Below are 18,758 nucleotides of genomic sequence, written 5' to 3' on the forward strand. Positions count from 1 at the left end.
GAAAGTTAAAGTTAGGTTCATATAAGACAAAAACTCGTAAGTTTTGGGCTTTATCTTTGGGGGACATTCAACTCCTCTGAATATTACCCAAATCTAATGTAACTGCAATTATTGGAAAGCTGAATTTCCGTTCTTCCCACAGAAATAAATATCTTTCAGATTTTATGGCTCAAAATCAAGGAAAAATTCTCTTCACTTTTATTTTATATTTCCGGTCCTTAAACCGCTAAACTGCTAAGTTTTACAGATACCCAGTAAAACGAATATTATTTTTCCATAGTGATTACAATTTTTATGTAAGGGTTTTTTGAGGAGGAAAAACGAGCACCAACTAATTTCTCCATAAAAAAATATTTTATCTCACTTAGCTCGATCAGTCGGGCTAAATTATTTTAGCACTATGCTTTTATTTTGGCATATGGGGTTAATAATATTCTATTCAATTTTTATTCGGATGTAGAATTACAAAAAATATTGAAAATTGTATTAAATGTATCAAAATGCTTACTAAATCACCAAATTAGCTTTCCATACAGTTTAGACCAAACATTTTTTTTTTTTTTTTTTTTTTTTTTAAGAAAAAGTTATTCAGATTCGTTTTTAGCATCCTCAAAAACCATCAATTACTAATTTACACAAAACAAAAAAAAAATTACTTTTCCAGTTCAAACAAAATATATTTGGCAGAAACCTATGCATTGCTACATTGTTGGAACATTTATGACCAACTGACGTTGTGAAATGGATTTGTTAAAATATTTGTGTTTTTTGGTGAAAATTGGGTACTAAAAACGAATCTGAATAGCTTTTTCTTTTTTTTTTCTAAGCGATTTTTTTTTCTAAAATCATAAAAATTGCAATAACTTCAAGACGTGGCTAAGTCACTTATCGTGTCTTTATTAACTACAATCGTTTCCTAATTGATACTGTATTTTAAACTTCTAATGTAACATCTGAAATAAAATCCTATGATTAGGTTTCTAATTGGATTGGTCCAGGCTAGTAGACCTTATACCAAAGTAATGGGGTGCTCTTACCTTTGAATTAGGTATCGTATCATCTACGGCCCCGCAATATCATATCAGTCCTATTGTTGTCAAGTCACCATTAATTGAGTCATAATCTCATAAAACATCTCCCCCCACGTTGCAGAGCGCTTTTTATAACATTTATGTTGTTTGTATGTTTTTAGCCCTGACGAAGCACTACAATGTGGGACGAAACGTTGGCTTATAATAAATAGTTTATTATCTATTTGAATTATTTATTATAAATAATAAATAGTATATTATCTATTTGGCCGCACCCGGACCATCTTCCTTTTATTCATTGCACGCGGTCAATCAGCAATCTTTGAATATTAAAAATGTATTTATATTTTACTACAAGTTTTTGTGCAAAAATACTGGATTCCTGTTGGGTAAGATGCATAAAAATAAACCTGTGCTAGTTCACACTCAATGAAATTATTCCATAAGGAATGCTTTATCCAGGTCCATCACTTTGGTTAACAATAGTTAACACTATAAGGTGCTAGTTATAGAGATTGAGTGTGCCATACTGTCATTTTTGTTTTTTCCACAGCAGCCTGAGAGATTTGAGATTTGATGGCTACAGTACAGGCTGAGTGTGCCTAGCCGCTATTTTGCTTCTAAAACTATAATCAACCTAATAGCTAATAAAGGAGAGTCAGGTTCCCCTTTTTAAAAGCTGATTGTGTCAGACTGCCATTTTGTTTTTCCCAGCAAATTGAGACTTAAGGTAGCTGAAAATAAACCTTGTTTTTTCTTAAATTTGAAAAAAAAAAATTGGTTCTTTAATGTATTAAAGGATAACTATGCATGAATTATTATATATTTTAAACGTTTACAGTGTACGCAATCTTCAAGGTTTATATTTTCTGCCCTTCCACTTTTATATTATAAAAATACTGCCCTTACACCATATTTCACATAACCTTAACAGCGTTTAATTTCTAATTCAAGGGGTCAAGAACTTGTTGAGGAGAAACGAAACGAGCTCACTCAGCCACTACAATGCCTTAGATCTCCCAAAATAAAGAGGAAAAATAGAAGTCAGCCCCAGAAATGGCTTAAGTCCTTAAGCTTTAAAAATATAAATCGGGGGTCGGATAAACCCAATCCCTCCAGAGCCTTGAGTCTTTCAAGGTGAAGAACAGCAAAATGGCGAATGGGCTCACTCAGCCTTAAGAGAAATTTAGATCTATCCATGTGGCCAAAATAGCAGTGGGTCAAATTCAGCCTCTATCAGGTCAAAAGCTGACCCACCCTTTGTTAGGTCGGGGAAGGTTAATTGAAAAAATGGCGAATTATGAATGAATATGGAGCTAATCGCACTAGATTAACTGGGAACCTGACGTTTCAATATATTTGCTCTCCCGAAAATATTCGTTTAAAAACCTCCGAGTTAGAATATGTTCAAATTCTTATTCACATTTTTAAGTACGAACTTGAGTATATTCGTATCGGATATTTTATGACATGACTCAATTAATGGTGACTTGACAACAATAGGACTGATATGATATTGCGGGGCCGTAGATGATACGATACCTAATTCAAAGGTAAGAGCACCCCATTACTTTGGTATAAGGTCTACTAGCCTGGACCAATCCAATTAGAAACCTAATCATAGAATTTTATTTCAGATGTTACATTAGAAGTTTAAAATACAATATTAATTAGGAAACGATTGTAGTTAATAAAGACAAGATAAGTGACTTAGCCACGTCTTGAAGTTATTGCAATTTTTATGATTTTAGAAAAAAAAATCGCTTCCCATAACTATATATGTCTACTGAGACAAATGTGACAGTGTTATTTTGACCGCAGCCGGACCATGTTCCTTTTATTATTTATAATATTCATTTTAGACAAAAAAATCTTTTATTTTATTGATTCCGACTAGTTCAGCTTTCCTTTTTTTTCAAAATTAGTTAAAGTACATGTCATAGTAAAAAAAAAAGTTACCTAAACTTACTATTTTTGTATTGTATTTCTCTTCTTAATATGAAATGTCCCTTTCAATTTGATTTGAACTAAATTAAATTTGAGAATTAATTAAACTTAATTTTATTTAAAAATTAATTGCTTATTGTATCTATTTAGTTTATAGCGGTAAATAACATTATATAATACAAATATATAGTAAGAAATAGAAATAAGTTCTACACCACTCAATCAATCTAAACGAAACTTGGGAGTGGTTTAAGGCTTTATAAACTGCGCCAAAGGACACTAACCAAGTCTAATTAAACAAATTAGAACAGGAGGAATAAAATAAAACGTTTGAATAGTTTTTTCTTAATTTGAAACCAATGTTCCGTTCTTATATCATCATTAAATCTAAATGCTTTTAGTATAGGTGCGGCAATAGATTTTGTAGGAGTGAAACCAAGTTTATATTAGTTTTTAGTATCTCAAGAAATGCATAAATACGAATTTTCGATAAAATAGGAAAGTGAAATTATTGCCTTCCAATATATTGGAAAATCAAAAGAATAGAATTAACATTAACATGACTCGATCAATCTTCAGGCTTATGGCTCTATAAACTGCACTAAAGGACACCAACCGAAATAATTAAACAAATTAGAACCAGAGATAGTAAATAAAACATTTTAAAAGTTTTTCTTAGTATTAATATTGAAACCAATATTTCGCCCATAAAACTATCAAATCTATATCGCGGTAAAGAAGGTTAAAAGAGAAAACATCCAGCTTTTCAACGGTTTTATTAACGTAGGAAAAAATACAGAGGAGTAATGAAATAATTATATATCAACCTTTATTGGAATAATAAAAATATAAAAATAAATCAAGGTGAAAAATTTCTAATTTTTAATTTGTTTGAAAAATTGTATTTAAAGGTTTCAGACGACCCTTAAAACGAATATGATTTGCTTTTTCAAAAAAAAAAAATATTTTGTTGACCTACTTTAGTGAAACCCTCATTATTTTTTTATAATTGTTATTGTATAAAAAAACATTTAATATAATTAGTAATATTTTCTTCATTTTTCTTCAGGAAGAGACTATTGGCATATAATAAAAATGTATACTTTTGAGCTGCGCACCCAAAATACTTAATTTTGTTCTCTGGGAAAATCCTGAACATTTAGCAAAAAAAACAATCACAATCGAATAAACGTTATGCCAGTGCATAAAGTAGGAAGAAATATTGATTTTTATATATTGGATTAAACAATTCATTGTTAAAATAATTTTATAACCCTTTTAGTTTCAACATTTTCATTTATTTTTCCCAATTAACTATGTATGAGTCATTCTCAAATTTGGTACTATTTCATTTAATGAGCTTTTTAAGAAAGATCACCTATATGAATAGGAATGATTTTATTTTCCTGCTATTCTTCTTCTTGAGGACATCATTTCCTCACTTCGAGGTTATCATCATTAACTAATCTATTAATAAAATATATAATGTTCGTTTTGTCACTCCCTAGCACTGTCACAATACTGAAATTGAGACTTTACTGGTCAACGCTAAGGTTGCTTTTACAATATATATAAAAAGAAATGGCTGTTATTTGTTCAGCGTTCTTTCAAGTATAAGTAGAAAACATAATTGAATTTTAGAGGGAACACCATAATCACTATAACACTTTATTCCTTTGGCAAACAGTTTTCAGGAACTCCCTAGTTTGGTTCTGAAACATCCCTCAATATACCCTCTCAAAAGGCAATTTGGTGATTAGGACATGTTAGTAGAAGACAAAGACCACATGATCTCCCTTGTTTCCCTCTTCAACTTCTTTAGTTGATTCTAGGATGTAAAAGAGAATAAAAAATTGTATTTTTATTGGTAGCCACTCACTAGACCTCAACAAAATTAATACCGATTTTAAGACTACTACTTTTGTATGTTACAAAGTTTCGTCGTATTTTATGATCTTTTTACTTACATGTTTATTTCGTGTAGCTTCTCTAGAGTGTAAAGATGAAAAATAGTTGATTTGTCTCTCCCCCAGTCACTCTCTAACCCAATTAAAATTCTCATGGAAATACGCTAGTGTCTATTAAATTAATTCTAGTGTATACGACACTATTAAACCAACTTCCATGCCCGAAATGTTTCATGAAAAAAAAAAGTAAGAATGATTTTTTCATCTCCCACCCAAATTGAAATAAAATATCACCTATTGGAACGAGCTTCCACTTGCCTATTGGATATTTTTCCTTTTTATTTTTGTTTCTTGACAACATGAGAGTTCCCTCCCGCAATAATCAGCTCACCTATATTATAACTTCATTATTGATCAGTGTATTGAAATAGTAAGAATGTGTCAAGTATTTTTAAGTATAACGAGTTTTTTTATTGGAGTTTTACAATGTTGAAAATTGTAAATAAATAAATTCGTTAAGACTGATATCTTTTAAACATATGATTTATATTAAATTTAAATATTCAGTAATAAGGTGCTCTATTTTCTATCGTTCTTTCTTCTATCGTTAGGCCGAATTTGTTCGAAGTCGAGGGTTTTAATTCTTTTTATTTTTATTGGCTTCAAGCAATTTTGCTTGAAACATTTTTGTTTAAGTAGGCATACACTTCGTAGACTTTGTAAAAAAAAAAAAACCTCATCCAGGGAGTGACATAGGACTAAGGAGTGATAAAACAAATCAGAGTATCTCAATATGTATTAATTTTAATAGAAAATACTTATTTAGTAGTAGTCTATTTTAATCTTTCAATCATAAACGATTTTCAGCCTAAAAAACGATATACAGCTAATAAAAAGCTCGTTCAACTTGAAAAAATATTTGAAATATTCTCACTTTTTCTGTATTATCACATCTATCTGTCGTTAACTTCCAGTACATTTTTATATTAGTAGTTACCATAAGTACCTGCATATGTAAATTAAAAGTTGTGTTTTCTAGGTTTTAGTTGTTGATGTTGGAAAACGTGAAAAGGAATTGTAAACAAAACCAGCTACTAGTTTGGTTATGCTTTTATGTTTTTTTCTAGTGAAAAATGGACATGGATTTTTATTGTGATAGTAGACCCAGCAAACCAGATTTTTGTTTTATTTGTGAAGAGGTTGTTGTGGAGGAAAGGGTAACACTGGTAAATAAATGTCTGGAACAATCTAACAGCACTATTGTAAACAGTATTCTGTTTATCTTAGTTGCAGAAATTCATACACTGAACAGCCTAAGACAGGAGCAAATAATAAGAAACATATAGATACAAGTATTTCAACCAAAAAAATCTGAGGTCCGATGAAACTTTTTCACAAAATAAACAAAAATCTAGCTGTGCTCGGTTTGCTGTATTAATAAAAATCTACGTCCATTTTTCCAACGTAAACTTGGAAAACAACTTTTAAAAAATGGTACCCGCTAGCAATAAAGTATTACGATTCATGTACTATCAGTTAGGAATGGGATATCGATATCGATATTTTGTCTCCGATATCCGATATTTTGATATCGATATCCAGTAACCGATAATATCGAAATATCGATATCTTCCTTCGATAATATCGGAATATCGGTTTCTAAAAAAAAAAAAAAAAAAAGTAGCACCTTAAAGTATACGATATATGTAATAAATATATTTTACTAAAGGAAATATTAATGATAGTATTTTGCTATTTGACATTTTTATAATTATTTATTTATAACATAAGATTATCAAAACATCGATATATTGTTTCAACAGTTTAAAATCCATTCAATCTTTAATAATGTTATTAATATCTATATCGATAATTGAAATAATATTATAATATTATTTCATTGAAATATCGATATTTTGTTTAAAAATACTAGACAAATTTAAAGTGAAATATCGATATTTGGTTTCAATAATTTAATATCTCAATATTAAATATATTTAATAATATCGATATGGAAGATTATCAACAAGGTATTTCAATATTTCGAAATTTTTTAAATAAGAATATCGATAATTGGTTTAATAAGATTAAGAAAATTTTATAAAAAGCATTAAAATAGTTTTTCGAAATTATAAAGTTAAAAATTCAAGTTTCATTCGATAATTTACATTGTTATTAATATCGCTATAAAATATTAGAAAAGATATTTCGAGATCTTTTCATCTTAATATCGATATTTGGTTTAAAAACATTAAGAAAATTTTATAAAAAGCTTAACAAGAGTTTTTCGATATTTTAAATTGATGCATTCATGTTCCTTTCCATATTTTACATTGTCCTTAATATCGATATCGAAGATTAGAAACGAAATTTTGATATTTAATTTTCATAGAAATATCGGTATTTTATAAAACAAAACTATAACATTTTATGAACAGCTAAAATATATGTATTTCGATATTTTATTTTTATGATTTCATATTTATTTCGATATTTATCATTGTTGAAAATATCGATATCGATATTTCATTTTGAAAATTTCAAATTCATTTCGGTATTTAACATTGTTGATAATATCGATATCGATATTTCGACATTTTTTTAATAGAAACATCGATATTTGGTTTAATAAGATTAAAAGATTTTTATACAAAGCATTAAAATAGTTTTTAGATATTTTAAATTTATAAATTCAAGATTCTTTCGATAATTTACATTGTTATTAATATCGATATAAAATATTAGAAACGACATTTCGATATCTTTTAATTTTAATATCGATATTTGATTCAGAAATATTAAGAAAATTATATAAAAAGCTTAAAAATATTTTTTCGATATTTTAAATTGATTAATCCATGTTTCTTTTGATATTTTACATAGTAATTAATATCGATATTTTATGAAAAAAAAACTATAACATTTTATGAAAAGCTAAAATAAGGTATCTCGATATTTTATTTTTACGATTTCATGTTCATTTCGGTATTTAACATTGTTGATAATATCGATATCAATATTTCGATAAAGAAATGTCATAATACAGTTGATTATTTTCTATATCGATTTTACAACAGAGTAAAATATCGAAATAAATATGTAATTACCAAATAAAATATCGATATTCCTATATTAAAATCTCTATATGTTATTTTAGTCATTTTAAACAATATTTATTTAGCCATTTCGATAAAATAATATCGGAATATTGTTCTTATATACCATATCAAAATTACAACATTAGATAATATCGAAATAAATATGTAATTATCAAAATAAAATATCGATATTCCTATTTTAAAAACACTATACAATTTTCTGTTGTTATTCCTGTTTTTAAAATCTCTATTTAATATTTATTTCATTTTAAACAATATATCGATATTTCGATAAAATAATACCGGAATATTGTCGTTTATATTCGATATCGATATTAAAACAATGTAAAATATAGAAAAAAATATGGATTTATCAAAATAAAATATCGATATTCCATTTTTAATTATTCTATACAATATTCTAGTTTTTTTAAACAAAATATCGATATATCGATAAAATATTGTCGTTTATATGCGATATCGATATTAAAACAATGTAAAATATAGAAAAAATATGTAATTAACAAAATAAAATATCGATATCCCTATTTATAATATTTTAGTCATTTTAAACAATATATCGATATTTCGATAAAATAATATCAGAATATTGTTCCTAAGATTCCATATCGATATTTCAACAGTGTAAAATATCGAAATAAATATGTAATTATCAAAATAAAATATGGATCTCCTATTTAAAAATCTCTATATGTTATTTTATTCATTTTGAACAAAATATTGATATTTTGATAAAGTAATACCGGAGAATATTTGTTTATATTCCATATCGATATTATAACAATGTGAAATATCGAAAAAAATATGTAATTATCTAAATAAAATGTCGATATTCCTATTTTAAAATCTGTATTTAATATTTTAGTCATTTTAAACAATAAATCGATATTTCGATAAAATAATACCGGAATATTGTCGTTTATAATCGATATCGATATTTCAACAGTGTAAAATATCGAAATAAATATGTAATTATCAAAATAAAATATCGATACTCCTATTTTAAAATCGCTATATGTAATTTAATTATTTTGAACAAAATATCGATATTTCAATAAAATAATATCGGAAAATATTTGTTTATATTCCATATAGATATTACAACAATGTGAAATATCGAAAAAATATGTAATTATATAAATAAAATGTTGTTATTCCTGTTTTTAAAATCTCTATTTAATATTTATTTCATTTTAAACAATATATCGATATTTCGATAAAATAATACCGGAATATTGTCGTTTATATTCGATATCGATATTAAAACATTGTAAAATATAGAAAAAAATATATATTTATCAAAATAAAATATCGATATTCCATTTTTAATTATTCTATACAATATTCTAGTCTTTTTGAACAAAATATCGATATTTCGATAAAATTATATCAGAATATTGTTGCTAAGATTCCATATTGATATTTCAACAGTATATATATCTATTAATCTGTAATTATATTTTATAATTATTATTGCTTTAATTCGTTAAATTTTCGATTTCGATATTTTAGTCCCGATATTATATCTATATCGATATTGCTATCCGATATCGATATTTTTCTTTCGATATCCCATCCCTACTATCAGTTAGGTAGTACTCCTAACTAAAAGGAAAATTGCCAAACAAAAATTTATTAGAACCTGCAAAATCTACAGTATTCCAGCAACTAACCCTTTACCCATCTCCAGAAAAGTTCAGGAAAATGAATCTCCTTAAATAGTGTTTATAAGATATTTTGAGTGTAACATTCTCTTAGAATAAAATATTTCATGACAATTTTTGCTTATTTTTAAATTTTGGCTCTTAAAGTTTAAAATTGGGCCGCACCGTGGGTCAAGGGTTAGGCACAAGTCTATCATTCTGAGGCCTGCGGGAGGTGCCGGCCTTGGGGCGTTGACTTTTTTCATTAAGTGCTCCCACAAAATGAAATACTTGACCCCCAACGATGGTCACAATAGGTTGGTCACCTGTAATAACCAGCCGAACATCACCTTCGACGTGGATTGACTTAAAAAAAGTTAAAAATCTGTGGGCATATACAGGATTGCGTGAAACCTCCTCCCTAGCTTGACACCATGACCAAGTCCCTCACGCCAGCTACAATCATTTATTTATTTGTAAATAAATGAATGTAATCGAATAAATAATCTTGGATATATTGAATGAATTGATTCGTTGATATCGATGTCAATAAGGAATGTCTGAAGGCAATAACATTTTTTAAAAAATCAATATCAATTTTTGAAAACTTTTTATAACTAAATTGCATCAAATTTGGAAAATGACCCATGTAGGAATAATATAGGTTTTTAGCCATAAGATTCGATTAATCCTTCGAATTTTGAATATAAAAGCTAAAGGTGGATGTATAGATTTTTTTTAAAATATTTATTTTGAATTCAGAGTCCCATGCAATTTAAGAATAGCAAGTTTCAGAATTTTCGATTTCCGTCACCATGAATTGTGGACAAAAATTATTTTTTTATATTATAAACATTAGGTGTACCATTATATTACAAATATTAGATATAATAAATATTATATATAAATTTGCTGTTTCAATGAATACTTTCACTTCTTCTTCTTCCTCTAACTCCCGTGTGCCGTCAAGCGTGGAGTTGCAGTCTCAGCCCATATAGCCCACCGGTCCCTGTCCCTGGCTAGTCTTCTCATCTCCGAGATGGTGCGTCCTCTAGCCTATAATTTTCCAATGTACACTGAGTACATATACCTGGGTCTGCTACGAGGCCCTTCTCCTTCCGGCCTAGCTTCCAAATACCACACGGCTTTTCTGGTATCTACCATCATTCTACAGATGTGTCCATACCACTTCTGATGCCGCTCTTACATGGTGTCGCACGCTGATTTCATACCCAGATCCTCCCGAATCTTTACATTTCTGACACAGTCTTTCCTGGTCTTACCAACTATTCTTCGGAGGAATCTCATTTCTGCTGACGTTATCCTTCCTACGTGCTTGTCGAGGGCTGTCCAGTTTTCTGATCCATACAGGAGGACTGGAAGGAACACACATTTAAATATCCGTATTTGGGGATTTCTGCTTACTTCTTGCTTGCCTATAAGAGTTTTGGAAATCTGATGGTACACTCTATTGGCCTTCTTCACTCGATTTAGGACCTCCTGGCTCATATTTTACCATCTTTATGTATTATGGTCCCTAGACACGTATAGGTATTCTACTAGAGTAAAGTTCTAGAGGTTCACCATTAAACTAAATCCTAGGCTATTCGTTTTTTCATCCGACACACATGATTTTGCTTTTGTTAGGGTTTATTTGTACACTTCTTATCTTGATTTCCACTTTCCATTAATCCAAGGATGTCTGAAGGGCCTCTCCAGAGTCAGCTGTCAGTGCGACATCATCCGCATATTTCATCACTTGAGCCAGTACTGGAGTTAGGTAACCTACTAGTGCTCTTGGGCATCTCCTTTTACACACCTTCCATATATCATCTATAAGGACGACAAACAGTGGTGGGTTTAGGGATGTCTCCCTGCTTTCCTCCCTTATAAAACTGGAACAGCCCGCGATGTCTGACCATTAAGTCTTACAATGTCCTTTGGGTCTTTGTAAACTGATTTGATTGCACTTACCGATTTGCTGGCACTCTTCTTGTTATTAGTGTACCATATCTCCTGCCTCTGGACTGAGTCAAAAGGTGCCCTCAGATCCAGAAATACCAAATAGACTGCCTTTCCCTGGTCCCATCCTTTATCTACTATCATTTTCAAGGAAAAAATGTCTGATGGTCTACCCAGACCTCAGATCTCAAGGTCTGTCTTCCATGTCTGAAAGCCGCTTGCTCTTCTTAAATGTCTTGTTCCACAATACCCCGCAGTCGCTGCTCTAATGTCCCAGTGTATATTTTGTTTTCTACTGAGGATAGGCGTATTGGCCTATAATTATCATATCCGCTTTGATTACCTTTCTTGTGAATAGGGATTATAATGTTGTTTTTTCATTTGAAGGCAATTCATCATTTCATTGCCGCTATATTTTATAAATTCCGGAGCAATGCCATCTGGGCACTGTTTCATATTAAAGTACAAACTAATACTATTAGCCTTGTCGATTTAACTTTGCACCCAATTACAATTACACTGAAGCAATTAAAGCAATTACACTGACTTCTACATTAGTAATTTGTACTTTAGTACTTTTTAACTCCTGTAATACTAATAAAACTAATAGTCCTCCCTATTATGAAAAAAAAAAATATTAGTGTAATTACCACGTAGTTTCTATACTTGTATTTTTAACTAATACTATTAGCTTGCATTATGAAACAGGGCCCTGGTTGTGGAGCTTTTCCTAGCTGAATTTTGTTGATTGCTAACTCCACCTCGTATTCCCCGATTGCACCGTCCATATCTTAAGAATAGGTGTCCTCTACTCTACCTCTCCTTTTGCAATCTCTGTAGTTATGGTGAATCATTCATTCTAAATTTTCTCTTGAAGATCTGCCTCCAGACCTCCAGCAATTCCTTTTCTTCGGTCACCATCTTCCCATGCATGTCTTTAACGTTCCTGACCGGTTCTGACCTCTTACCCTTCAAGACTTTCGTAATACGCTAGAATTCCCTAATATTTTCTCTATAGTTTTGTTCAAGCTCTTGACCTAACTTCTCACTTTCACTTCACATTGTTTAAATGAACTTATTTCCCTTTACATTTTTTTATGTTACTTATGTTGTATTGACAATTGAAATTATGAATGTAGATAAAATATTACAATCAGGATCAATACATAAAAAAGTTGTCATTATCTAATTATTTTGTATATTTAGGTTTACACTTTTTATTTAATATTCTTTATTTACTTTTTTTACATTTATTTTATTATACCTATATTGTATTTACATAACTACGTTTTCTATTGGTATACGTTTTAGTTACTTATTCTTTCATTTAAGCCACCGTGTGGGAATATCAAGATTAATTTCTCGGATCCGCCACGAAATAAAGATTGATTGTATCAGATGAGGATCGAACTGACAACCTGAACCAAGAGCTCAGTGGACAAAAAACACAATCTCGTTTATTATCTAACGTGACCACTGAACATAGACTGCCCATTCTTTGCTCAATAAATCTGAACCCTAAGTATTTTACGAATTTGGCAAGTGGGATTGGAGTATCATTTAAAACTATGTTTGAGGGAAGTATAGGTGTTTGCTCTATGGAATTTAAAGCTTGTTTTTTCAGTATTATAAATATCCCTATTTTTTAAGGTAATTCGATGTCTTTTGAAAGCTTTTAGTCTATTAGAGATTGTGTCAATTCGGTAAGAAGGGGAGAATAACGCTCTTCAAAAAAGGGCTCTACTAACATTGTTGAATTTTGTATAGTCATTTATGAATAACTTGAATAATATTTGGACTTAAACCAGATCCTTGCGGGGTACCAGAATGGTATAGTAAGTGAGGTAGGTTATACTATTGACTGAAACGAAGAAAGTTCTTTCTTATTAAAATAATTAAGTGAGAAATATTAGATATCTTGGGATATTCAGATTTATTTATTTGAAAATAAGTAAGTTTGATGCTTTGGACTTTTCTTACTTACACATGTTAGTAAGTTCCTCATCCATTTTCTTTTCTTGAATTCATTGAATCTTCTGATCCACTAAAAGCTAACACCTAATATGTAGGTTCTCTCGATGGCATTTTTTAAGTCCAGAAGTGCCTAAAGGGAAATCGTTGCAACCGACCTTAATCGGCCTCATAGATTCAGCTCCTTTGGAGACAGCGAGTAATAATATTCATTAGAGGATCGGCAGTAGCATTACAGTGCATTTCAGCTGAGCAGGATACTAAGTAAAGATTTGGACGTCCGAAACATTCAGTAGACTTTGAACTGGTTATTATTGCGATAAATGTAAGACTCGTTCATATTTAAATTAATACAAGGTGATTCTATTTACCCAGTTTTATTTAATTTACCAATGTAATGTAATTAGGTGGATAATGCATATCAAAATGCGTTTAACTCTGGGAAATTAGGTATCCATATAAGCTGTTGATTTTGCTAAGATACATTAATTATTAAATTAAACAACAATAGTGATAGATAGAACCACAGATTAGGTGTTATATATATGCAAATAAAATAAAATATTTAGTGAGTAGCAAAAATGGCCATGATTGAGAGATATAGATATTATAATGAATACATTTTAACAACTTTTTTTAAGAACTGATGACTTTCTTAAGCTCTAATATTCTGTTTCCTTTTCAGGAACTGAACTCTTGGAATCACAGCCTTAGTAATCTTCAAGCCCTAACCCTCTCTCCAGGTTTCGAAACGTCAGAATCGAGGGTAAAACATTACTTACTCAACATCACAAGATGTATTTTAATGTATTAAGATTTAAAATTAAAATTAGAAGTTTTATATAATAAGCTTCTTTCTCTAGAATAATATAATGTTAAACTTTTGAAGCTATTAAGAAGCACGACTCCACGTTACAGAAATATAGAAAAGTTATAGTGTGATTGCGAGATAAGAATTGAAAAGTGTGTCAGAGAAAATAACCGATTTCAGTTATTAGCAATTAAGTGATTATATGAAATAATTGTATTCATATATTTTCCGCTCTTCCTTGCGTTCTAACGACACGGGTTCAGTTAGCATATTCTTATATTGCCAAAAGATAGAACCACCCTAAACCGATCGTGCAAGTCATTCTTAAATAAATTGTCAATTTCCTAATGTAATAATGTAATTTTTCTCACTAAATAAATATAATTCGTCATTGTAGAAGAGAACATCCAAGCAGGCGATAATAAATGAATAAGGCAAAATTTTGTTTAGCCTTAAATCATGAATTATTCACTATATTTTATATCCGCCTCCTCCTGAAAATACAGATTTTCTAATAACTTTTTTGTTGAATGAGTTTTACTTCCATGTCAATTACGTTGAGGCTTGTCACAGAATTAGCTTGTTATCGTTGTTGCCTCCAGTTTAGTAATAACAATTGTGTGATATGAATTCTGTCTCGTCAAAGTACAAGTGTTTTCAGCAAAAGTAATCACAAATACTAAAATACAATTTTTATTTTTATTTATAGGACTCTGTTTCATAATCAAGTACAAACTCATACTATTAGTCTTGTAGTGTGTACTTAGACTTATGTAATTTAGTCTTTTTTACTCCTTTATTCATGCAATATCACTCGTCCACGTCAAAAACAAAACGTATTTATTCTTCTACTTCGCTTTTTATATTTATAAACTTACATTTATGGCCTAATACTATAAGTTTTGATTATGAAGTAATGCCCAGGGAAAATAAAATATTTATTGTGGGTTTAATGAATGAAAGTCTACTCTATACAATAATGATATTTACGAATTTACATAAAAATACTTAATAATTAGCATTGACCTAAAGCTTAGTAAAGAAGAAAGTTTCCCTAACAGTGAAGGATTTGTAATCTAGTAGAAGGCTGATTCATGATTTTGAGAACAAAACTACCTTTAAAAAATACAAAAAAAAACTTACTGAATCTAATCATAGGCCAAATGAACTTTTTTTTTTTAAGTTTACTATTTCCTCTTTAAAAAAATAATTTAGATATCTAAAATAAAACCTAATTTTGCACCACACTTTTTGGCAAATCAGGAGCCAAATCTAAATCAATCCTCAAAGGATCCTTAAATTCATGAAATTAAAACTGCCGTGTACGGGGCTTCGGGGTTTCTAAGCCCGATTAGGGGTTCCCCGTACAGGTATTATATTGAAATTTATCCATCTATTAATGTATTTATATTTATATTATATATTTATATTATGTATCTCTATTAGTTCATGATGGGAACCGACTAAAGTGGTATGCGCTATATTTAATTCAAACACTAGACACCATCTGGACCCCTCGCCGTGGTATGCTAGATATGAATATCATATTTAATCATTGGAGTTCCTTTCCAACGGTATCGTGTTCACCAATTTACTATGCTATTATATATGAGGTGGCATGCAGGGATTATTAATTATAAAGCAAAGTCTTTGTTACATCTTTTATATTTACAATTATATAGTATTCTTGGTAATGTATATATAATTGACAATACCAAGAATACTATTATGAGAGAGCATGGTAAACTTGTACCCTTATACTTTAATTATAAGATAATGAATTGAGAAGTACCAGCTGGGATATTTGATATTTATACTGACTCTAAGTTATTAATTCTATCCTTACCATTCAACTAACAACAGAAAAGGTCTTACTTGTTTCGGTACATCGGTCTGCTTGGCGGTTGTCGTGGAAGAGAGAGCGGCAGACAGGAGGCGAATATGGACGCGCCTCCTGTCTGCCGCTCTCTCTTCCTCCGGCCTGTCTTCAGGTGTTCATCTCTCCCAGACTCCTCCAAGACTGTCCTCCTCTCTCAGCCATCCTCAAACTGTTCTTAACTCCAGACTCCCTCAAACTCTATGTCTCTTCCTTCCGGCTCTCTCAGGATGTGTCCCTCTGAGACTCTCCCCAAAACTGTCTCAACTCCGTTCCTCCTGCCCTTTTTGTTCATTTTCTCCCCTCTCCTTCTGACTCCTCCTTCTTTTGATTTCTGTCCTTTTATTGGTTCCTCTATTTTCAGAGGGGGTGAGAAGGTCCAATGACCTTCGACGAAAGTCGGTCTTTTTCCTACCTTTCATCTTTAAAAGTTTCTTCTTTGAAGAAAGCTGGCTTCTGGCGGCTTACTGTATTTTTCCCGAGGTTTTTAGAGATGCCCCGTGTGAGATAAGGGGTGTTTATTTGTTTTCAATTACGGCGGCTATTTCTCTTTGCCACTCGCTGTACTTTCCCCGAGATGTCTAAACTGGCCACGTGCAAGATAAGGGCTGTTTGTTTGTTTATCTCTGCCTACACGGTCAATCGTCCCCAGAGGGTGCATACCCCCTGTTATCTATATACCTCTGTACATTTCTTTAGATCTGTTGCCGATGGATATTTGCATAGGTCCGGCGGTATCTTTGGCATGCCGACAAAAGAAATTATTTTAAGTTAAAAAATTCCAGCTGGTGCCTCTCATACATATCAAAACTTATTGATTGTGGACGATTTCTCCGAAGATAAATCTCTCCAAGAGAAAGTCTATGCTCTGTAAATCTATTCAAAAAAGAAAAACAAAACATATTATCTGTTGTTCTTACAATTATTCGTGTTACCGTACACTTTTAACCTTGATATTTTTAGACCAGCAATGCCTGATGCTCTCAATTGATGGGGAAGTTCTCCTTCCCCCCTCCCTTCCAATGATAATACTATATTTCATGATAGATCATTTTTGGAAGAGATAAAAATATTTTATGAGAAGATGGTTGGGGATACGGTTAGTGAACAACTGAAATAAATAAGATTGTACTTAAACTAAATAATAAATAATAATACTGGAAGATTATTGATTGACCGTGTGTAAAGATGAAAGGAATATGGTCCGGGTGCGGTCAAAAAAACTCAAATAGTAGAATATACTATTTTAAAAAATAAAAAAAAATAAATAAAATAGTATATTCTACTATTTGAGTATTTTTTTTTTACCGCACCCGGACCATATTCCTTTCATAAATAATAATATAATAAATAAATTCGTTTTCTTCACTGCCGCACCTCCAGCCATCTTTTCCTCACATAATATCCCCCGTCAAATATTATTACAAAAATTTTGATCTATAATAGTTGGGGGGAAAAAAACAAAGTTTAACTTCCCACGGAACCGTTCCGAATATGGTGGTTAAACCTTTTCCTGGCTAAAGTATAAATAATTTAACAGTTCAATTTTTTTTTTTCAAATTGTCTTCAAATAGAGTCTTCATTGATAATAAAATGACACTTATATTGAGTAATTTTTATAACTTTTATGGCCTTTTGTTATAAAAGGGAACTATAACTCCCCTTGTCAGGTTCTTGTCAATTTATCCTCCCTTCGAAAGGAAACTGCAGTTCCCCTTGCCAGGTTATCGTAAATGACAAACATAGATTTGTGAAATAAAAATGTCTATTTTATTTTCAAAGATTTAAAATTTCCTTCTCTTCTTGAAGTTTCTCTAACCTTCTTCTCTCGTTTTCTTGCGCTCTTCTCAGATCCCTCCGCCACATCACCAGGCAATGTTCGCTCAAATATCTAGCAATGGAGTGAATCTGAGAGGTATGCGGTAGAGAGCAATTGGCATGTTATGGGTCAAACACCTCCCTGCGACCCTTGTGTTTCATGCATTTTAGTCAAATCAGTTCCGCAATGGGACGAATTTTAATGTGAGAATCGTCATTCAGTTCTTCATTATTAGCAAAATGAATAAACTGTCGTAATTTTAAAAACTTGTTCAAAGACATAGCGTCAGCAATCGAATGTTGCCTGAAACATTTACTGCAACAATCAGTAATTATTTACAATTCATTGGTAAGTGAATAATACCCATCAAAAGTTCGATGCCAAGGAACGCTTTGATGGTGTTACAATCAAATTTTAACGACTCCCCAGTCTGCTGGAAAAGATATAGATTAGTTGGGTTCACTATTAGGTCAATAGATTCTTCCGAGAAATAATCATAAAAGTGGGATAAAGCTGTACGTATTTCACTTTCATTGTCATTTTAAGAAAAGCTATCATAAGAGCTCGTTGGTATGGCAACTTTGCCCGTGTGGAGTAGCTAGTCTCCCATCGGGCGCCTCCCCAGGTGGCGGATAGGGGGATTCTCACCAGATATGGCGGGAACCGGGGAAA

General features: G+C 30.9%; 1 protein-coding gene across 1 annotated transcript in view; it reads left to right on the top strand.

Annotated features, from left to right (window-relative positions):
- Cbl (E3 ubiquitin-protein ligase CBL) overlaps positions 1 to 18,758 on the top strand; it is a 72,029-nt gene that overhangs the window by 34,446 nt on the left and 18,825 nt on the right. Inside the window, exon 7 of the mRNA XM_014431714.2 lies at positions 14,266 to 14,346. Coding sequence (XP_014287200.1) covers positions 14,266 to 14,346 — 81 coding nt within the window. The remainder of the gene's footprint in view (positions 1 to 14,265; positions 14,347 to 18,758) is intronic.

This window comes from Halyomorpha halys, unplaced genomic scaffold (assembly GCF_000696795.3).
Source record: "Halyomorpha halys isolate HHAL.00 unplaced genomic scaffold, Hhal_1.1 Scaffold999.1, whole genome shotgun sequence".
Lineage (NCBI taxonomy): Eukaryota > Metazoa > Arthropoda > Insecta > Hemiptera > Pentatomidae > Halyomorpha > Halyomorpha halys.